The sequence below is a fragment of the Gadus chalcogrammus genome, chromosome 3 (assembly GCF_026213295.1).
Source record: "Gadus chalcogrammus isolate NIFS_2021 chromosome 3, NIFS_Gcha_1.0, whole genome shotgun sequence".
NCBI classification, from domain to species: domain Eukaryota; kingdom Metazoa; phylum Chordata; class Actinopteri; order Gadiformes; family Gadidae; genus Gadus; species Gadus chalcogrammus.
This window is the reverse complement of record NC_079414.1, coordinates 21,805,554-21,828,235: the sequence shown is the minus strand read 5'-3', so window position 1 is coordinate 21,828,235 and position 22,682 is coordinate 21,805,554. Positions and strand designations below refer to the sequence as shown.

The 22,682-nt window shown below is 49.0% G+C and overlaps 2 protein-coding genes across 8 annotated transcripts; one reads left to right on the top strand and one right to left on the bottom strand.

Annotated features, from left to right (window-relative positions):
• Window positions 1–4,189: 4,189 nt before the first annotated feature.
• On the bottom strand, window positions 4,190–13,878 carry LOC130379718 (zinc finger protein 79-like). 2 transcript variants are annotated; one of them, XM_056586725.1, is made up of 7 exons: window positions 13,294–13,866; window positions 11,997–12,100; window positions 11,728–11,830; window positions 11,182–11,312; window positions 7,186–7,276; window positions 6,923–7,026; window positions 4,211–6,505 (listed from the first exon to the last, which is right to left on the bottom strand). In XM_056586725.1, exons 1-7 carry the CDS (start codon window positions 13,586–13,588, stop codon window positions 6,128–6,130), a joined length of 1,206 nt encoding a protein of 401 aa, XP_056442700.1. In that variant the 5' UTR covers window positions 13,589–13,866; the 3' UTR covers window positions 4,211–6,127. The 2 variants fall into 2 exon arrangements, with proteins under 2 accessions (XP_056442699.1, XP_056442700.1); XM_056586724.1 differs by having other exon boundaries at window positions 4,190–7,026; window positions 13,294–13,878.
• LOC130379715 (uncharacterized) lies at window positions 12,792–22,285 on the top strand. Of its 6 annotated transcripts, none has more exons than XM_056586720.1 (10): window positions 12,792–12,924; window positions 13,237–14,693; window positions 15,596–15,949; window positions 16,300–16,388; window positions 16,608–16,698; window positions 16,987–17,117; window positions 17,799–17,889; window positions 18,067–18,155; window positions 18,379–18,751; window positions 19,349–22,285. In XM_056586720.1, exons 3-10 carry the CDS (start codon window positions 15,655–15,657, stop codon window positions 20,311–20,313), a joined length of 2,124 nt encoding a protein of 707 aa, XP_056442695.1. In that variant the 5' UTR covers window positions 12,792–12,924; window positions 13,237–14,693; window positions 15,596–15,654; the 3' UTR covers window positions 20,314–22,285. The 6 variants fall into 6 exon arrangements, with proteins under 6 accessions (XP_056442695.1, XP_056442694.1, XP_056442689.1 ...); XM_056586719.1 differs by having other exon boundaries at window positions 13,237–14,846; XM_056586714.1 differs by having other exon boundaries at window positions 13,237–14,846; window positions 15,542–15,949.
• Window positions 22,286–22,682: the final 397 nt, after the last annotated feature.

Genomic DNA, 22,682 nt, shown 5'->3' with positions numbered 1-22,682 from the left:
AGCGGAAGCGTGCTGGGCCCATAACCCAGAGGTCGATGGATCGAAACCATCCTCTGCTATCTTTTATTTTCTTCGCTTCAATCTTTTTCATGTCGCCTTTTGTCAACCGCAAAAGTTTGGAAACATTGTTTTACAAGCCAGACTGCTGCATAAGAAGTCAGCACGGAGGCATAATGTTTGTTTTCAACACTTCATGTCAGACAACCAGTCCATAAATGTTTGTCTACATTTCACCAACCCTCACCGACATGCATTAACAACACTTACATTTGCTTATGGTGGGCGGCGAAATAAAAGGAACTTTTGGTTCCTTCCTTTTTTCAAGTAAATGAGACCAGAGACGGTTGAAATACGAGAGCGCATGACCCCGTGTTTTTCTGTTCACCAACAGCAGTAGGAGTTCCGGATCCCGTGGTCACACTGGCTGAGCTTCGCAATCACACATTCATCTTCGATGATAAAAAAAAATATGGAAAATATTATCCCATTTTGTGAGGATTGGATTTAATCATGGCGAATCTGTTTCTTCCAAAGAATGAACATTTTGTGAAAATTACCAAAGAATCTATTAATCAAATTTAGCCTATGGAAAAATAACCCTCAACAAATTAGCTGAAATGCTATGTCATGAAAGGTGTGCAATTTCGAGTCACACGAAAATTGTGAGATAGGCTAGGTGAAAAACGTCCCTTGTTCAACATAAACGGAATCTCCAAATGTAGCTCTGCACCAATCAATATGTTGGTCAATATAAATTGTGTCTTTTACACGTATTTAGATTCACAATGTTCACAAAACTGGAACGTGTATTTTACCCTCACTTCGCTTGCGTAGCTACTAGTCGATCAGATGCTTCATGCTTCCGTTACATTTTGGCTTACTAGGTTAAATGCTATCGGGTGTTGGGCTGAACAATAATTATTGCTACATTGCTTCTTGTATTTAGCCTACTGTAAAACAAATAATACATACTAGAAAATAGAAAAGCTTTGATTTATACTTTTTTTTATTTTAGAATGAAAACAATCAACTCAGGATTAATGTTAGGTAGACTTGGTTAGACATAAGAGCATTAGGGCCACATGTGATTATTTTTCTGTTCTGAGGTTAGTCAGTATTATGAGGTTTGAGTCAGAATTCTGAGACCTAAACCCAAAATCTGAGATTTAACTCTGAATTCTGAGATTTAAATTAGATTTCTGAGATGAAGGTCAAAATTCTGAGATGAATCTATTTATTGCCGAGTTGTATTCGAGTTGTGTATGTGGAAGAGTCAAAGGACGAGCTTCATCAGAAACCTTAAATGGAGGATGCCAGTAGTCTCCCCTAAAATTAACCACCAGAAGGATTTAAAATGTTTTAAATAGCTCAAAGGTTAGGTTTCCTGTAAAGTCACATATACGGGTAGACTACATTTATGTGTTGGCTGACCCTTATGGCGCGTTTCCACTGCAGGGTGCGGTACGGTTCGGTTTGCAAAGGTGCGGTACGGGTTGCGTTTCCACCGCCAAAAGTGGGCGTGACCCGAACTGAGCCGTACTCGTTTTGCCCTCGTCTTCAGTACTCCTCCGTTGGGGGACGCCTGAATAGGTGCCGGAAAATTCGAGCTACACACCCCCTCCGTTGATTGGTCGACAGAATCGTCACTTCCGGGCGACGTGGGGATAAAAACAAACAAACAGTAGCCTTGAGGTATTATTCTTTACAATGAAGATGTCGCGTAAAACGCGACATGTAAAACGCGACAATAACGTAAAACTTTTCCATTGTTTTTATTGAGCAGGCTACACTGTGTCGCGCTGCCATGATGACACGATGTTTACGTAGCTGCCGCGGCGATCGACATCCAGCCTACCATAAAGGGTACTGTCGGCGGTGGAATCGTGACCTCGGAACTGAGCTGGGCTATACCGCCCCATCCCTACCGGACTGAGGCGAACCGAACCGTACCGCACCCTGCAGTGGAAACGCGGCATTAGAGGCTCCATGGGAACAGGCTCCCTGGGCTATTTTCTAATATAAGAGACAGCATTGCAACACGTGTTGTGTGGAAAATCGTTCAGGACCAATGGCAGATACAGAGTTGGCGTTCCGGATCGGGAATGGACCTATGAAGCAGTAACCTCTTATAATACAAAATAGCAGAGATTGACTGTTCTCTTTAACTTGTTTGCGTAGTAAGTCTGGACAGAGTGCCTTCTACTTTGAAAAGAAATACAATTTGAATGTGTTAAATAATAATATAATAGCTTAATGTCTTTGTCCCTGAGGTTATATTTGAGTCTATAGGCCTCTGGGTGTCACTGTCCCAGCTGATCCAGATTCTCCCCGCCCGGACCCGAACCGCAGCCGGCTCCGGTCTGCTGGTGGGTCCTCAGATTGCAGACCCAGGCGAAGCGCTTCCCACAGCGGGGGCAGCTGTAGGGCTTGTCCCCGGTGTGGACCCGCTGGTGCTTCTTCAGGTTGCCGGCCTCCGAGAAGCGCTTGCCGCAGGTGGAGCAGCTGAAGGGCTTCTCCCCCGTGTGGACCCGTTGGTGGGCCTCCAGGTTGGACAGCCCGGAGAAGGCCTTCCCACAGGCCCGGCACACGTAGTTCCTCCTGCGGCTTCCCCCGCCTAGCCTGGAGCTAATACCGCCGAGGCCCCCGCTAACATCCCCAATCCCCCCGCTGTCCCCACCTAGCCCCATGTTAGCAATGCCTTGCCCAGTGCTATCACCATCTAACTCCATGTTTACACCATCCAGCCCAATGCTAACACCACCTTGTCCTAAACTGCCACCACCTAGCCTCGAGCTAACCCCACCTAGTCCCCCGCTAATGCCATCCATCCCCATGCTAATACCACCCAGCCCCATGTTAACATTAGATAGCCCAAGGCTAACACCATCGAGCCCAATGCTAACACCTTCTAGTCCCGAACCATCGCTGCTCAGCCCCTTCCCTTCAGTGCCTCTGGCTGGTAGACCGGCTGGGGGAAAGCTGGGGAAATGGGCAAAACGGCGATTCAGTGTTCCAGCTCGATGGCTGACATCGCTAGCAAGTCCAGCGTTGGTGTTAAGCGGGTTCTGAGAGGAATGTAGAACACGATGGGCGGTCCTGTTGCCATGACGCCCGTGCTGCAGCGACTGGGTCTGCGTGGTTCTCATCATGGCCGCTGCCCTGCTCCAGGTGAGTTGTGGGGGAGGGGCCTGTATCCGTGATGATGCAGACAGCGAGGTGCCTGTGAACAGATCGTGGTCAACACCTCCGGCTCTCCAACAACAAGTACAGAGTATCCGTCTTTAAACCAGTCAGCTTACTTTGTACCTTAACTTCATAATTAGTTTGTTTTATAAAATCAAGCTCATTATTTAACAGCACAGGAGTTGAGACACAGCCCTCCGAAGTAGTATGTACCATGTACGTCCTCTTCCTGTTTGTTTACCTGGGGAAGGGCTGGCAACCATTTATCTGGGGAAGGGGTGTGGTCAATCTACCTGGGGAAGGGGTGTGGTCCATCTACCTGGGGAAGGGGTGTGGTTCCTTTACCTGGGGAAAGGGTGTGGTTCCTTTATCTGGGGAAGGGCAGTGATTGGTCTGTTTAACTGGGGAAGGCCTGTGAATGGTCTCTACCTGGGGAAGGCCTGTGAATGGTCTCTACCTGGGGAAGGGCTGTGATTTGTGCGTTTACCTGGGGAAGGCCTGTGATTGGTCTCTACCTGGGGAAGGGCTGTGATTGGTGCGTTTACCTGGAGAAGGGCTGTGATTGGTGCGTTTACCTGGAGAAGGGCTGTGATTGGTGTGTATTCTAGAGCTCCTCTGGCTGAACCCTCTCCTCCTGCGTGGGGGATGGTGGTCTTCCCCTACTAGGACCACCTCTTCCTCCTCCTCCTCCTCTTTCTCCAGCAGCTCTTCTGTGCTGAAGGAGGGAGGAGCAGTGGGCGGGGCTCCTGAGTCGGGGGTCCAGCGGGTGAAGAAAGCCTCCAGGTCCAACACAGAGACCTCTGAGGCCGCAGCCTCACTGCCGGGCCGCCGGGGCTGCTGGGAGGTGGAGTCCTTGGACTGCGTGTTGGTGACTGTGGCCCCCGCATGGACAGGGATAGTAGTGCAGGGCTCTTCTGAAGGCTTGGCCTGGGGGTCAGCAGGGGTCTAGACAGGAGAGAGATGGGGGGGGGGGTCATCAGTGGATCTCGTAGACCAGGGGTCTAGACAAGGAGAGGGGGGGGGGGGTCAGATTACTCTATACTTCATAGACCAGAGGACTCTCGTGAACTCTATACTTGTTGACCAGGGGACTCTTTACACCCAGAACAGAGGACACTATACAGAGGTTTCCTCTGCTTCAAAGGGACCAATGGTTTCTAATAGAGCAGAACTGCTTTACATGCGTGTTGTGAAATAATCACAGCCTCCGATATGAACCCTGGAAAACTTGGAATATTGCGGTCAGCTATCCAGGATTTGTGTCCAAATAGGTTTCAATTGTCCCAACATTTCCACGAGTTGCTGCAGCAGACAGAAATGTTAACATGTAGGAAGCAGTGATTATATTAGAAAATTAAAGCATAGATCTGCATTCTGATAGGTCAGCTATTTACTATTCAGCATTGTAGCTCAGCAATATAACTTTCATTACAGTAAGGTTTAAGAATAGGTCAAGAAAAACAGGAAGGGGGTGCACACCTTGACCCCTAAGACTATCCTTCCTACCTATTGGCTGAAATTAACTTTTTGTAATGTTACAGATAAAGTAAGTCATCTTAATACTGCGGTTAATATTGTGTCACAACTTTGTAATTTAACTTCTCAAAACTCGTATGAAGCGATCTTAGAATAACCACAAATTGGCACATCATTTTTGTTTTTTAAAACATGTTTAATCATTTTGTCTTCACAGATCAAATTTACAAACATGTGACACAATAAAATCCCTTCATGTATTGTCCCATGTTTCTAGGGGGTGAATAAAAAACCAATCTATCCATCCCAATCATTCATTATTCACACATCATATATATTTTCTTAAAAAGAAATAAAGAATTTAAAATATAATCGGGTACCATGATAATGTCGTATCGGAAATATAAAAAACTAAACTGCAAGCATATATTAATGTAAAAACATCAGTAAAAAAAAAAAAACTGAAAGTAGGTACAGATCGAAAGAACAGTTAAAGTTTGTTGGAAGCCTGACTGCAGGAGCTAGTCTGCAAGCTGGAACTGACGCAACACTAAAGCGGATCCATAGCGATCCACTGTGAACTGAAACCACTTCTAAATGCTGACATTGAACCTCCTCCCAAGAGGATCTCATTTCCTGAATTGGGGCACTGTGAAACATTGGCTTCACTCTCCATCAAGAACAAGAAGATCTACGCTCACAGAGGGGCTGGCAGCACCAGGGCTTCTGACCTTTTGTCAGGGGGAACCGCATCACTCTCAGAACACCCTGACCGCCTCAGTCTCAGGATGGTCTGGACGCTTCACTCTCAGGACGCTTGAACCCCGACCGCATCGCTTTCAGAATGGTCCGAGCACCTCAGTCTGAGAACTCTCACCACCTCACGCTCAGAACACCCCACGCTCAGAACACTCGGACCTCTGAACATCTCACTCTGGGAACATCTCGCCAGCGCACTCTCAAAACACTCTGACCTCCTCAGACTCAGAACTCCCAGAGTGCAGCAGAATTGTTAATCCTTAAATTTTAACGAGAGCCCTTGATTTCTCCGTGTCAGCCCACGACCCAAAACGGATCTCGACCCAGTCTATGAAACTTGGGAGAACTTCAAGCGCCTGCATGACAGCAAAGACATGTGACCTGCTTTTGGCCAAGCTGGTTCGGACCTCTGGACTGTTGACCTCCACCCCGAGGTACCTCTGGGCTGGGGACCTCCAGTGTGACCCCTAAGTGGTGTAGGGGTGGTGTGTGCGAGGAGTAGGGATGGTGTGGGTCTAGAGGTGTTGTTTTAGGAGTAAGGGTGGTGTTGGTCTAGAAGTGTTCTGTTTTAGGTGTGGGTGTGGGTCTAGGTGTGAGGTGGTCTAGGTCTAGGGGTGGGGGTGCTGTGGGTCTGAATGTTTGGGGTCTGGGTGTGAGGTGGTCTATGTCTAGGGGTGGGGGTGTTGTGGGTCTAGGTGTGGGGGGGGGTCTAGGTGCTGGGGTGGTGTCTTCTCTGGTGCTTCTTGAGGTTGCTGGGGTCTGAGAACCTCTCAGGGCAGAGCGGACACTGGTAAGGCCTCTCCCCAGTGTGGGTGTTCCCATGGATCTTCAGGTTCCACAGCTGGGAGAACTTCTTGCCGCACACGGTGCAGCCATAGGGCCGCTCCCCGGTGTGCGTGCGTAGGTGGGACTCCAGGTTGGCCGGGGAGCGGAAGGCTTTCCCGCAGAAGCTGCAGGCCCAGGCTCGCTTGGTGGGGCTAGGGCGTCGGGCCACCGACGACGCCCCCCTGGACCCCGATGGGTCCAGACTCTGAGCCACGTATTGTGAGCCCTGACCCCTGAGGACAGCCTGGATGGAAGAAGAGTCCTGGGACAGAAATGAGTCTCTGGAGTGAAAAGTGCTACCACCGCCGACTCCCAATACCCGGCCACTAGAACCAGCAGAAGCCAATCCCCGGCCACTAGAACCAGCAGAAGCCAATCCCCGGCCACTAGAACCAGCAGAGGCCAATCCCCTGCCACCAGACACAGATAATCCCAGCCCACTGGAACCCCCAGCAGCCAATCCCAGCCCACCGGAAGCCCCGGCAGCCAATCCCAGCCCACCGGAACCCCCGGCAGCCAATCCCAGCCCACCGGAACCCCCGGCAGCCAATCCATTGGGAGGGCCAGCCACTAGGGTCCTGTTCAGTGGGCTGGAGGGGGAGGAGGGCCTTGGAAGACCCACCCCCCCACTCAGACCCACGCCCCCATAGGTCCACAGAGACGAGGGGTCAAAGCTGACCTCTGAGAAGCCCTGCCCACATTCCTGGAGCTCCTGGGCCGGCTGGCTGACGCCGTCCAATGAAAGGCTGGCTTTGTAGTCGTCTGTACTGGATTCCACCAATCCTGTGAGAGACATGTTCCATCCGTAAAGTCAGAGGAACCTTTTCTACCCTCTTGTTACATTAAAACCACACGCACACACACACTTTGTACTTTTTTTTTTTTTTTTTTCCCGAGAAAGACAAATATTCAAAGACAAAAGGGATCGACAAACTTCCTCACCCTCTTGTATGATGAGTGTGGGGTGGGCGTGGTCTGGAGACTCTAGCCCCGCCTCCTGCTTCACTCGCTTCACGTCAGGCTCCTCCTCATTCTACCACAGAGAGGCACAGAGATCAAACGTTACACGATGCACCCAGAGAGATCCGACATTACACACCCCACACAGAGAGATCGGACGGGACGCATAGGAGTGTAGAATGCCGATGGTGGCTGTTAAGTCTGGTCTGCTCAATTGACCCTCAATGTTGACATCAGCAGCGCTTATCAGGGCTATATCAGTCTATTAACATCAGTTGAACCCTTCAACACTCATCTATCCGTGCATCTAGTCTCCGTTAATCAGCCCTTGGGAAAAGGCTTAAAGTAAACAAGGAAAATAATATTACATATAATATAATAATATTGCGGCAATAATCAATTGCTTCTACGCACACAACCTCCTGCGAATCATTAACATACAATCCTATATGGGCATCCGTTGATTTTGGAACATTACAAATCAATGCAGTACGGTAAGGGGGCTTGATTGTTTTAATTTGCACAGGTCCTGGCCGACATGGTGTTGAGTTAGGGCGAGTAAAGTATTGTCGAGGGGTGCGGTGCTTCCAAGTACGGCTCGACACGCAGTCAGAACTGTGGTTCAGCCAGATGCATCATGGATGCTCATTATACTGCACCGACCCTGGAACACATTTTAAGGTCTGAATAATATTGCGACCATAACCTCTTACATTGCATCCACAACATGATCCACATCTGCCTTTATTGTCACTGTCCCAGAGAAGTTGCTATGCTGATGGCCAGATATCATTAGGCAGTTTGTTGGTGTATTCGGGATCTTCGAAAAGGTTCTGCTGTGGTAACTTGGAAGTGTATACTAAGACTTTATTCATTGATCGCTTTAAAAGACATCCACTTAATGAGAGCCATTATATTTAAAAAAAGACCATAACTGTTTTTATTAAACATATTTTATTCCCAGCATTTTTTTGCATATGAAAGTGTAAAGATAAGGACATCCATCTACACACATGATCATTTGATCATTACAAAAATGCACCACTCCACTCACAAAACCAGCCCTATGCCAACACGGTAGTCACGTGCAGTAGCTATCCCGCAAACAATGAATAGATAACCTGATAAACATTAGCATCTACCCACATGAGTAGTATCCAACCTGCTAACCAGATAAGCGATAACTAACTTGCTAGCTAACCCTCTATGCACAAGTAGTAGATAACCTGGTAGCCATGAATAGCTAACCTGCTAGCTAAGGCTAGCTAACCGTCTATGCATGAGTAGTAGATAACTTGCTGGCTGCACCTGCTCTCTGTCCCGTAGTTGCTGCATGGTCGTTCCCACTCTTCATCTCACCTGCTATCCTGAGATGTTCATGAATCAGAACCTTGCATTGAATAAAACTGGAGATGGAATATTTATATACTTAAAATAATATTATTTAATCCAATGTATTCATCTTCTTTTCCTAGTGATGCCAACTCATGGAAAGTGGACAGCCCCAATTTCAACCAATGACATCCCATGTTTGCCACATTATATGCTTATTTATCTTATTGTTTATACGTTCCGCGGACGCGGAACAGGATACCCAACAGCATGTTAGCCGTGCGGCCACAGGCCACTCCGGTGGTCTTCAGAGGAGTAGAGATGTGGTTCAGAGCAACGCCTAGCACCAATGGGCCTCTACAGGCCCTTCATTCACTTGGTTAGCTTGGGAAGTCTCTTGTACTGAATGCATCTCCTCATCAGCACATTAGCATGGCTAGGTAGGCTAGGGAAGTATCGTAGCGAACACATATCCTAAGAATAAAGTTCCCCAGGCTAGCTCAACTAGCTGGGGGAGAATATCATGGGTCCTTTTTATGGGAACACCACCAATTTGATCAGGGGAAGAACACATCTGGAAGTCAGAAGTTCAACTTTACCCAATTGAATTGATGACAAGCACTGAATAACCAACATAATCACTGGTGCAATTGAAAACATTCGGGAAACAAAACCATCGTGGAACAATATTGACAGACTATCTACTTAATATCTACTTCAGAATGAAGAATTTGAACCAGTAAACCTGGGGTCACCAACCTTTTTGAACCCGAGAGCTACCTCATGGGTACTGAGTCATACCAAGGGCCCCCAGTTTGATATACTCTTCTGAAATAACAAATTTGCCTTTAGTTATATATCATTATTATTATTAATGATTAATGATACTCATCTATGTGAAGACACTGATCACGTTAATGATTTCTCACAATAATTATCAACAATGACTTAAAAAAGGTGGGAAAGAGTGGTTCAAGAAGGAGTTGTGCTATGTTTAGAACCGGCCTGTGGGCGCCTCATATGGCCCCTGCGGGCGCCCTGGTGCCCGCGGGCACTCTGTTGGTGACCCATGCATTAAGCTATACTGGTAATGAAAAGTGTACTAACCTAACCAAAAAAAAAACACAACAAATTATATTGGTTAAGATTACTAACGTGTGTCGCAAGTTTAAAATACAGTGGCTATAAGACATTATTCAACTCTGACAGAGACATGTGATTTGGCAGAACAGTTCCGATTGGCTGCAGCTGACGGCGCAAGCCTTAGGTGTGAGGTCACTAGCCTTAGTTGTGATGTCCCAAGTGGCCTTTACTTGTATCCCCGGGAGGGGGCTGTTGTCCTGTTAGTTTCATCGGAGGTCGGCCCCTCTTTCGTGTGTAAGGGTATGCCCGGTTTCAGCTCCTACATCTGTTAACCGTGTAACGTCAGAGCATGAGCTTCCAATAAGAAATGTTCTATGTGAAATGCGGCTGTTAACTCCCTAGCTAAATCAGCAGGGGGGGGGGGGGGGGGGGGGGGGGGGGGGTTCTGGAAAGCATTGTACTTAGTCTTATTGCATCATCTGCAACCGCTGAAGAGTTACGTTTTGCCAGGCCGGTCCAACCCAGAGTCTGATGCTATGGCTTGAATTGTCACCGTTGGACATGGCTGACATTTTGTGGACATGGCACTGTGTCTCGCCCACAGGGAAACCACGACTGGCACGGAAACCTCTGAAGACCTCCCTGAAGATCCGGGATAGTCAAACCGAGAACCCTGGTTGGGTGGACAGAGTCAGGGTTTGTAAGACCAGCCGATCTCAGACACTACACGGTCAACAAGACACCAAAACACAGGATGACCTCAGACGGAAAGGGCGTCGTTATCCACCTCCCCTCGGATCACGTCAGTTATCCAGCTGTAATGGATCCCCAGCCATGAATAGAAGATAGAAATACGGCACAGAAGCCACGGACCCTTGCTCCAATGGTCCCTAAAAGGTCAGCTGTGTGTTGGGCCAGAGTAGGTGGACCAGAGTCTCCGGGCTGAGGCGCTGCGGTGGGGTGGGCTCAGCTCTCCTGGTCCACAAGGATCTCCGGGTGGCTCTTCCTCTGGTGGGCCTTCAGGTTGCGTATCCAGGCGAAGCCTTTGCCACACAGGTAGCAGCTGTACGTGTCCCCGCTGTGCACCCGCTGGTGCTTCTTCAGGTTGCCCGCCTCGGAGAACATCTTGCCACACGTGGGGCAGCTGAAGGGCTTCTCGCCCGTGTGGATGCGCTGGTGGATCTCTAGCTTCTTGGGCCTGTTGAAGGCCTTCCAGCAGAAGGTGCAGACAAACATCCTCTCTGGGCGAAGGGCCTTCTCCGCGGGGCCCGAGGGCCGGGGAGGGACGGGATCCGAACCCTCGGCCGAAGGCCCGCCGCTCCAGCCGTTGCCGCCGCACGTCGAGGGGAAGGCGCTCGCCGCAGAGTACGAACACGACGGCCGGCTCACCGCGGCGGCGGCGGGGTCTTCCGGGACCTCGCCACAAAACTGTCCCGCTAGCGCGTCGCCGTTTGTCACTTGACTAGAGGCCAGGAGGGGGTCTAGAGGAGTGGGGGGGTGCAGCGGGGCGCGGGGGCCGTGGGCCCTGAGCTGGGCTTTAAGGAGAGGAGAGGAGCCACTGACCTCCACTCCTCTGGTGCTGGCCGATGGGGCGGGGTCCGGACACTCATTGTGGTGATAGGCGGCCTGGACCTCCTGCTGAGGGCGGCTGCTCCTCTGGACCCGGCCTCCCCCAGGTCCTCTCTCCATCTGACCTGATGACCCACACAACGGTCAGCACGGATCCTATTGGCTGCTGAAACACTGTCTGATCCACAGAGCTCTCCTTCTATTGGCTGCTGAAACACTGTCTGATCCACAGAGCTCTCCTTCTATTGGCTGCTGAAACACTGTCTTATTCACAGAGCTCTGCTCCTATTGGTTACTGAAACACTGTCTAACAAAGAGCTCTCCTTCTATTGGCTGCTGAAACACTGTCTAATCCACAGAGCTCTGCTCCTATTGGCTACTGAAACACTGTCTAACACAGGGCTCTCCTATTCGCTACTGAAACACTGTGTCTAACCCACAGAGCTCTCTTTCTATTGGTTAATGAAACACTGTCTAACCCACAGAGCTCTTCTCTAGTTTAAGAACGGGAGCAGAACCCAGAGAGAACCAGCGACTCACCATCTGCTCTGATGAGCTGAACCTCCTCCTCCACGTCCTCTTCTGCCTCCTCCATCTTCTCCTGCTTCACCAATTCTGCTTCAACTAGCTCTACGTCCGCAGACTACACACACACACACACACACACACAATTAAAGGTGTCACTTGTATTCCTGACTTATCAATCAAACAACAGTCCATATACAACGGCTCAGCATAACACCTCTGTGTTAAGAGTTATTGAGCCGCAGTTCCTGCTGCTGCCACCGGGTGGCGCCCGCTCTGCTTACCATATCCTGCTGGAGGTCGCAGGTCGTGGTCTCTCGGCTGGCCGCTCCTGGCACCACTCCGCCTGGCCAAGGAACCATGTCCATCTGCCCCTCAAACACCACACCTGGAGGGCCAGCCAACACACAATCGGTCATAGGATGCATAGGCTACAGCTGTTTGAAATGCAATTGGAGCTGTTATAATGTGAGCAAGGTCCCACACTAAAAAGGTGTTGCTGTTATGATTTTGCCATCCAGCAGACAATGAGGGAAATAAGCTGGGAGGAGATTGGTTGTGCTGGGCCTGCCTCAGATTGAGACAATATATATTTGAACCGCTCCTGGCTCCTTTCTGACCGATCATAGCCTCTCTTCCCGTGACTGGGGGTCCATATTGCTGTCTGTCAATCTTCGATAAAAAATAAATACACTTACAACGATTAACATAATGCTGAACGGCTTCTCTCAGAGGAGAATTTGCTATTAAAGTTTGGTATACTTTCAACTGGATTCGGAAAGAACGAGTTGAGATTTACAAATTGTTTACAAATTTGTTGAACTCAAACGTTATTTCTTGCTGGGCTCGCAATTTATTACATTGTCGGTTGGTATACTTTCAACTTGATTCGGAAAGAACGAGTTGAGATTTACAAATTGTTTACAAATGTGTTGAACTCAAACGTTATTTCTTGCTGGGCTCGCAATTTATTACATTGTCGCTTCCAGATAGATATAAAAAGGTTTTTTTCGGAGCAGTTTTTTAGACAAGACAGGAGCATTCTGGGAACATGTGAATCAAGACATTCTGGGATCATGTGACTTTGGGCATCTACATTTTCCTCCTCCCGCTGCTGCTTGGACAAGAAAACTCTTGCCCACCAAAGGCTAATTTTGAGAGCTACTGCTACACCTGTGTTTGCCCTGCTTCAACATCGCTGACGAATCCATGGTCAGTGTGCTCGCTGTGTTGTCTACTGCTACATCAAAGACGCAGACCCATTTAAGACAAAGGTGTTTGTCCTACGATGTTGCCTCAGGGAAACCTGATTTTTAAAGTACACAAATAAGAGTAGGCTGATTGTAGACAAGTAATATAACTATCTAATAGTAGGCCTAGATTATATAAATACCAAAAGTACGTATAAGATTACTGTTAGGCCTATTCTTTCGGGGATAGTTTGGTAAATACAAGACTAAGAACTATATATTAGCCTGATCCAAGCTATTTACTTTAACGAAATGGGATGGTTTGTTTTGACAGGGATAGCGACCTTGGATCCAGTTTGACATCTGGAGTGTGATTCAGTTGATATTTTACCAGAGGCTGCCGAAGAGGATCTGAAGCGGTCGTTGGAGCCGACGTGCACCCTGGTTCGGCCGATACTGGCGGCGCTGTCCCGCAGCCTCCGCTCGGCGAAGCCGCGGGCCATCTTGAGCTCCATCAGGTTGAGCTTCCTCTTCAGCGCCTTGTTCTCTCTCTGGCACTGAGACATTTGCAGGCTCACCACCGCGTAGTCGTCGTCCACCAGTTTACAGATCTCCGCCACCGCGGCGTTAGCCAGCACCTCCATGATGGAGGCGAGCTGGGTCTGGAAGGCTAGGCGGCTAGCCATGGTTCTTCTCGGACTGCTACCTCTGGTTTAGTGACGGGATCCTCTAGTTATCGTCCTTCTGGTCGGGGGGCGACTCGGGTCGCACCAAAGCATGAAATGCGACACACCTACGGGTGTTATTGAACAATTTTGACGGAACTTGCTAAGAACACGTCAGGCAAGAAAGTAGCGTAGCCAACTAGCTTGTTGCTACTCGACTCTAGCTTCGCAGTCGGTCGGACCCATTTCCGCCTGTCGTAGCTACCATAGGAGAGAGAAGTACCGTAGTTACCTTAGTAATTGTACTTTGATAAATGTTTAATATCTATCACAATGTTTGATATACTGATACATTGAGTCATCGTATTAAAGTACGAATTTATGAGTGACACGTTTGTTCATACCAAAAAATAAAGTATTCGGTTTGTTTAGACCTTATATCGTTGCAAAAGTTTGAGATCAGATGCCCACTGATGCCAGAACCTTTTTCCAGCCATTAGCTTTTCATATTTAGGCTGCAGATCTTGGAACACTGGTAATAATAACGTATGTACATCAATACTTTTATTAATTCAAACAAAAAGATCCATTCACTTTTTAAACTCTATTGGTGTTCGTGTATTTTTCTTAAAAGGCATATTCAATATACAGAGGACTTTACTGATGTCGAAGAATGAAAAGAATGCTGTCACTGTAATAGTAGCAATAAAACTAAAGTAGTATAGTAACAAGTACAACTTTAACGACAGTGTGTAGGCCTATTTCAGATTTGTTAAAAAAAGGCCGTTAATGCATGTTGTTAATAGATGTTGCATAGCATACTCAGGATTCAATGCACACATGAGCATGTGGTGAATAAAGTCAAGATCAAATCTAGATGATCTAAGCTCGTATCTCTAAGTAGTAATGTTTAATTGGGGATACTTAAAAACAGTTGAACAAGGTGCAACCGTAAGGGATCAAGAACCTGCAAGTTATACTTTATTATGTCAAACTAATCCAACAGAAAAATCCAAAACAAGACACATGAAAGAAACATACCAGAGTAACTACGGTAATTACGATTTTTTGGTCATCGGCGGAAGTAGCTCTCCGTGGATAATTACGTCACGAGTGTAAACAGAATGTAAGTTCCTTTATTCAGCACAATTATATTATGGACTATATTCAAAATATATATTTTAAATGTGAATATCGGCTCGGAAGATCTTGAACAGTGGTAGACTTTATGTTGGCACCGGCAGTGGAACTGAGAGGCGAACAGTTGGCTGCTTATCTGGTGCGTTAAGAGGTTCTTTATGTCGCTATTTCATGAGTCAAACTCCAGGGCGTCTAGTCTAAAGCCCTAGCAGGCGCCCAGTCGATGTCATCACTCGAACGAAACGATTTGATCGAACTTAATTTGTTTAAACCCTATCCGTGTCTCCTTGAAGCACTGTCGAGTCGACATTACTAATCCGTGCGCAATACCCTGCAAAATAAAGTAAAACTACAGTTTATTTTTGCTGTGGAGAGAAGTATACGGATATAATACGACTACCTGCCTGCTCGGTTGATATTTGCGTGGTACGTTAATGTGTGCACGCGCCCCTCAGCTCCGGCTAGGACAGAGGAAAGGTGCTAGGACAGAGTAGAGGGGCTAGGATAGAGATGGGTGGGGCTAGGGCAGAGGAAAGGTGCTAGGAAAGATGAGGGGGCTATGACAGAGGAGAGGGGCTATTACATAGGCGAGGCCTAGGACAGAGGAGAGGTGCTAGGAAAGAGAAGGGGGGGGGGAGGTTGCTAGGACTGTGGAAAGGTGCCCTAGGCCAGGGGTCTCATGGGGTACCCGCCACCACACATTTTGAAGAGTAAAATAAATGCTTTCAAATTAACGTGGGATAATGAAAATGACTTTCAGTATAATGTTCAACAGTGTTTCTTTGACAGCCTTTCAGAGCGCATGGAAGATAGCTCTTCTCATTCTGTCTGTAGGAGTGTTGGAGTTACGAATGCTGGATCCAACATGCCGCCATGTGTCTCCTACAGAACCCGAGCCTCCAGAGGTTTCTCCATCGGCTCTCTCACTCTTGGTCCGAGACGCAACCATGGCCGGCCGCCTAGCCTTCCAGACCCAGCTCGCCTCCATCATGGAGGTGCTGGCTAACGCCGCGGTGGCGGAGATCTGTAAACTGGTGGACGACGACTACGCGGTGGTGAGCCTGCAGATGTCTCAGTGCCAGAGAGAGAACAAGGCGCTGAAGAGGAAGCTCAACCTGATGGAGCTCAAGATGGCCCGCGGCTTCGCCGAGCGGAGGCTGCGGGACAGCGCCGCCAGTATCGGCCGAACCAGGGTGCACGTCGGCTCCAACGACCGCTTCAGATCCTCTTCGGCAGCCTCTGGTAAAATATCAACTGAATCACACTCCAGATGGCAAACTGGATCCAAGGTCGCTATCCCTCTCAAAACAAACCATCCCATTTCGTTAAAGTAAATAGCTTGGATCAGGCTTATATTTAGTTCTTAGTCTTGTATTTCCCAAACTATCCCTTAAAGAATAGGCCTACAAGTCATCTTATACATACTTTTGGTATTTATATCATCTAGTGTTAGTCTACTTCTATTACTTGTCGTCTACAATCAGCCTACTCTTATTTCAGTAAATTGAAAATCAGGTTTCCAGGTAAAACCTGATATGGGTTAGCGTTAACCCTGCAGCCTATGACCCATTGTGTGTTGGCTGGCCCTCCAGGTGTGGTGTTTGAGGGGCAGATGGACATGGTTCCTTGGCCAGGCGGAGTGGTGAGAGAGACCACCACCTGCGACCTCCAGCAGGACACGGTAAGCAGAGCGGGCGCCACCCGGTGGCAGCGGCAGGGACTGCGGCTCGATGCCTCTATTAACACAGAGGTGTTATGCTGAGCCGTTGTATGGACTGTTGTTTGATTGATACGATATGGAATAATAATAATATAAGTGTTGTGCTCTATGGTTTGTACTTGATAATAATGATAATAATAAAGCCAAACCTTTATTGTGTGTGTGTGTGTGTGTGTGTAGTCTGCGGACGTAGAGCTGCTTGAAACAGAGTTGGTGAAGCAGGAGAAGATGGAGGAGACAGAAGAGGAGGTGCAGCTCATCAGAGCTGATGGTGAGTCGCTGGTTCTCTCTGGGTTCTGCTCCCATTCTTAAACTAGAGCAGAGCTCTGTGGGTTGGACAGTGTTTCATTAACCAATAGAAAGAGAGCCCTGTGGGTTAGACAGTGTTTCAGCAGCCAATAGAGGAGAGCTCTTTGTTAGACAGTGTTTCAGTAACCAATAGGAGCAGAGCTCTGTGAATAAGACAGTGTTTCAGCAGCCAATAGGAGCAGAGCTCTGTGGATTAGACAGTGTTTCAGCAGCCAATAGGAGCCGTGCTGATCGTTGTGTGGGTCTTCAGGTCAGATGGAGAGAGGACCTGGGGGAGGCCGGGTCCAGCGGAGCAGCCGCCCTCAGCAGGAGGTCCAGGCCGCCTATCACCACAATGAGTGTCCGGACCCCGCCCCATCGGCCAGCACCAGAGGAGTGGAGGTCAGTGGCTCCTCGGTCTGAATCACGGTGTACGGTGTACGGTGTGTAATGCAGGGTCCTTCTCTCTGTGTACGTTGTGTAATGTCTGGTCTTCCTCTCTGTGTGCAGTGTGTAATGCCTGATCTGTCTCTGTGTGCGGTGTGTAATGTCTGGTGTCTGTGTGCGGTGTGTAATGTCTGGTCCTTCTCTCTGTGTGCGGTGTGTAATGTCTGGTCTCTGTGTGCGGTGTGTAATGTCTGGTCCGTCTCTCTGTGTGCGGTGTGTAGTGTCTGGTCCTTCCCTCTGTGTGCGGTGTGTAATGTCTGGTCCTTCTCTCTGTGTGCGGTGTGTAATGCCTGGTCTGTCTCTATGTGCGGTTTGTAATGTCTGGTCCTTCTCTCTGTGTGCGGTGTGTAATGTCTGATCCGTCTCTGTGTGCGGTGTGTAATGTCTGGTCCTTCTCTCTGTGTGCGGTGTGTAATGTCTGATCCGTCTCTGTGTGCGGTGTGTAATGTCTGGTCCTTCTATCTGTGTGCGGTGTGTAATGTCTGGTCCTTCTCTCTGTGTGCGGTGTGTAATGTCTGGTCCTTCTCTCTGTGTGCGGTGTGTAATGTCTGGTCCTTCTCTCTGTGTGCGGTGTGTAATGCCTGGTCCCTGGGTGCATTGTGTAATGTCAGATCTCTCTGTGCCTCTGTGCGGTAGAAGGAGGAGGAGCCTGACGTGACGCTGGTGAAGCAGGAGGCGGGGCTAGAGTCTCCAGACCACTCCCACCCCACAATCATCATACAAGACGGTAAGGAAGAGCTATATCTACGTGAATATATACATTAAATCATCTATCAGGCGTATATAATATATATATACCATGATATACAACATATTTGAATGGACGATTCACTATCCATGGTGAAATGAGGATTAGGACCTGTAATAACATGTTGACATGCCAACCACTGGTCCTCCTCTATAGTCTCTGTCGGGCTACCATTGGACAACACCAACAAAGCCACCAGCCAACCGGTCCAGGAACTCCAGGAATGTTGGCAGGGCTTCTCACAGGTTAGTGTGGATCCTTCAACTCTAATTCATCCAAATGAAGAGTTTAGATCTGATCATAGTTTCGGATTGCTCCGGATCCACCGAATAGGCTTCCATAAATAATATTGGTCGAAGAGATAATCTGTTGAGCCCTGCCATCTTCCTTGTCTAGACCCCTGAACTACGAGATCCTCTGATGACCCCCCCCCCCCCCCCCCCCCCCCCCCATCTCTCTCCTGTCTAGACCCCTGCTGACCCCCAGGCCAAGCCTTCAGAAGAGCCCTGCACTACTATCCCTGTCCATGCGGGGGCCACAGACACCAACACGCAGTCCAAGGACTCCACCTCCCAGCAGCCCCGGCGGCCCGGCAGTGAGGCTGCGGCCTCAGAGGTCTCTGTGTTGGACCTGGAGGCTTTCTTCACCCGCTGGACCCCCGACTCAGGAGCCCCGCCCACTGCTCCTCCCTCCTTCAGCACAGAAGAGCTGCTGGAGGAAGAGGAGGAGGAGGAGGAGGAAGAGGTGGTCCTAGTAGGGGAAGACCACCATCCCCCACGCAGGAGGAGAGGGTTCAGCCAGAGGAGCTCTAGAATACACACCAATCACAGCCCTTCTCCAGGTAAACGCACCAATCACAGCCCTGCTCAAGGTAAACACACGAATCACAGCCCTACCCAAGATAGACGGACCAATCACAGCCCTTCCCCAGGTATACACAGAAAGGAAGAACAGGAAGAGGAAGTAAAAGACACACGCTGCTTAGTCTCACCTAATGTACCATTTTATACCTTGGTGATTAAACACGATATAAGTATAATTCAGTAGAGGACAGACCCACCAGGCTAACAACATGGAAGGATTAGTGCTGAAACCATCAAGGGGTGTTGTTTATGAAGTCCACCTCTTAGGTGTGACAAACATCCCCATACAATTTGGTGGCGTTATTGCGCTACCTGGAAATTACGTGAAAAGGTTAAGTTCTTCCTCCTCCCATTACCTTTGCTGGTTTCTTGTCTGATCATAAGGCACGTGCGTTTTGAGACGGCCACGTCCTGTGCAGCCATTCCCTTTTAGCCAATCGGTGGGAAAGTGACCTGTCAAACAAACACACGGGTGAAACCTCATCTCCAGAGGAAATGAAGAGGCAAAGTAAACCGACGGATACTCTGTACTTGTTGTTGAAGAGCCGGAGGTGTTGACCACGATCTGTTCACAGGTAACTCGCTGTCTGCATCGCCACGGTTACAGGCCCCACCCCAACAGCCCACCTGGAGCCGGGCGGCGGCCATGATGAGAACCACGCAGCCTCAGTCGCTGCAGCACAGGCGTCACGGCTACAGGGCCGCCCATCGTGGTCTCCACGCCCCCCAGAACCCGCTAGCCACCACCGTTAACGTCAACGCCGGTCTGAGCGGTGTCGGCCATCGCGCTGGAACACTGATCCGCCGTTTGCAGAGTTTCCCCAGTTATCCCCCAGCCGGTCACCCAGCCGGCGGCAGTGAAAGGAAGGCGCTGACCAGTGATGGTTCGGGGCTGGGTGGTGTAAGCATTGGGCTAGATGGGGTCGGCAGGGGGCTTGATAGTGTGAGCATGGGGCTAGGTGGCGTTAGCTTAGGGCTAGGCGGGATTGGCATGGGCCTTGGTGGGGTTAGGGTGGGGCAAGATAGTATTAACATGGGGCCTGGGAGTGTTGGCTCAAGGCTAGGCAGTGTTAACGCCGGGCTGGCCGATGTAAGAGGGGGGCTAGGCAGTGTTAGCGGGGGGCTAGGTGGTGTTAGCGCTGGGCTAGGCGGTGTTAATATGGGGCTGTGTGGGGATGGCACAGGGATAGGGGATGTTAGCGGGGGCCTCGACGGTATTAGCTCCAGGCTAGGCGGGGGAAGCCGCAGGAGGAACTACGTATGCCGGGCCTGTGGGAAGGCCTTCTCCGGGCTGTCCAACCTGGAGGCCCACCAACGGGTCCACACGGGGGAGAAGCCCTTCAGCTGCTCCACCTGCGGCAAGCGCTTCTCGGAGGCCGGCAACCTGAAGAAGCACCAGCGGGTCCACACCGGGGACAAGCCCTATAGCTGCCCCCGCTGTGGGAAGCGCTTCGCCTGGGTCTGCAGCCTCAGGACCCACCAGCAGACCGGAGCCGGCTGTGGGCTCCAGGGGGGCGGACCGGGGCGGCCGGATCAGTGACCGGGTTCTGAGGACTAGCAGGACTCTCTGGCCTGAGTCCACGAGGGCTCTGATGCTGATTCAAGTCATTTAGTCACTCCCACCAGTCAGGATGTTTTAACCTCTGGAGAGGGGAACCAACCAGGACCTTTACCGACGGTTACCTCTGAAAAGAACCAGACACGCAAATATAACCTCAGGGACAACAGAGGCACTGCGACATGAGTCAGACCTCAAACATGGTCAGTACCTTCCAAGCACTTGAAGAGGGGGATGCATACTGTGAGGGGGGTATGGGTGGAGGAAAGTAGCTGTCCTGGTCATTGAAACATTTTGTTATCATCAGGAGACATTCCTTGTGTGAGGCATGTCTCACACAATCTTTTGGGGATTATAAACCCAAAAGGTGTTGAAGAATACATTTGGTTCACATTTTCACAGTTTTGCCTCTGAACCACAACTGTTCCTTATTGACTCCTCACAGTACTGCAGAGTGTCCCATGAAATATTGTGATGTACAAACCCTTTACAATACCACTTACTACTTTTCTAAATACATGAATTCAGGGAAACCAAAGCAAACTATTTTTTTAAATGTCTTCAAAATAAGTGCAGTGTAGGAGGGTGTTTTAAATAGTTATTTGTTAAAATAAAAAGTATTGACAAATAAGGATCTAAATTTCCTTGGTATTTTGGTTGAAAGTTGTATAGGTCGGTGATCGCTTCACGTGAATACTGTATGTCATCATAACACGCGCCACATCATGAGGGAGGCAAGTAACAACATTGACATGCAGACACCGTGTTGACCTTTGGATAGTACGACAACGTCACCATAATGGAGGCCCAGACTGGCCTGTTAACGAGTGAACTGCCGTTTTTTCCTGTACGAGATGGTTAAGTTCTCAACCGATTTCAAGGAGTCGTTTAAATTTAACAGTTTATGATCTACATGGAGTAATAAAACATTGGGTAAAACAGCTATTGGTATGCGAAAATGATGTGCACGCACCTCTTCAGCCTGTTGAGACGCGCAGTCCTCCCGGAGCTTAGAACCGCGTCACTGCGACTAGTCCCAGTCTCATGACACCTTAGATGACTGCAGTGTATTTTGAGAACGTTTTGATGCTTTTCACAGCTAAATATCCAAAGCAACAGGGGTTTGAGCAGCCCTATTTGCAGTCAGTTCATGTAATTTGTGTACATTTTTGGGTGAAAAACTATTTTGCCCCTGGTGTATGCTTGAAGGAGGGCAAGAATTATAGATCACCGATTATCGTATTTCAATGGAATTGTATCCTTATGAAAGAGTATCGACCTTTTGTTTCACAGTCTTAATAGCAATAATAAGATGTGCCCTCAAAATGCTCAACTATGAGGTTTGAAATGTCAGTGAGAAAGGAAAACTAGTTTTAGTCCGATACCAACATAACATTTTCATATACTGAAAAAAGTAACAACCATCAGACTTGTGAATGGTATTTGAATTCCTAAACATGTTGTGCTATTGGTCGATTCCATGTAAAACTAGGGTTTGGCCAAATAACTGCCCAGCCCTACATTCAAATAAAGTGTGTGGGGCACTTCTGAAGATCTGCACGAGCTCGGATGGAGAAGTTTAAACCAGGCTTTATAGTTGTAGTCGGTCTGCCTTTGAACATTCACACCTTGTGGTCACGTATCATACCACCAGGTGCGAGTTTGATTAGCCGGTACTAGCCGTTTTGAAAATCGGCCTCTTCCGACATCACAGGAGGGCATGTCCACCAAGTTGTATGACGGATATATGAGCAACATTTTCTACAGTCCACTGGGTAGGCTGGTAGACTGATCTATCCAGGGCACATCTAGTAGGATACGCCCGGTTGTGATGTAGGCTCATCACACTCACACCTGGTGGTCTAATATGGGACCTCTCAAGTCATCCCGACCCTGGAGGACACGAGACCCATGACCGTACTCTTGTGTCCAGGGCCGTCGTTAAGGGGTGAAAGGTGATGACGATTCTAGGGGCCCACAGCCCAGGGGGGGCCCATGGCAATAAAATAATTTTAAAAAAAATTAAAAAAAGTAACTACCAGCCCATAGTACTAGGCCCCCCCCCCCAAACAATTGCCCCTTCCACCCCCCCCCCCCCCCCCCCCGTCAACAATTGCTCCTTCCACCCCCCCCCCCGTCCCCCCCGTCAACAATTCAGCGCAGGGGGGCCCATCAGTACCTCTTGTATAGGGGCCCAGGACTTGTTGCAACGGCCCTGCTTGTGTCGCAGCCTCTCAGGTCCTACCAGGCCGCAGCACACCAGAGCTCCAGTGGTCATGAGGACTTCAACCGGTTTATTGATAACCATATACTTTGAAACACTGAAAACATGTCTGAAAGAACACTTGGAA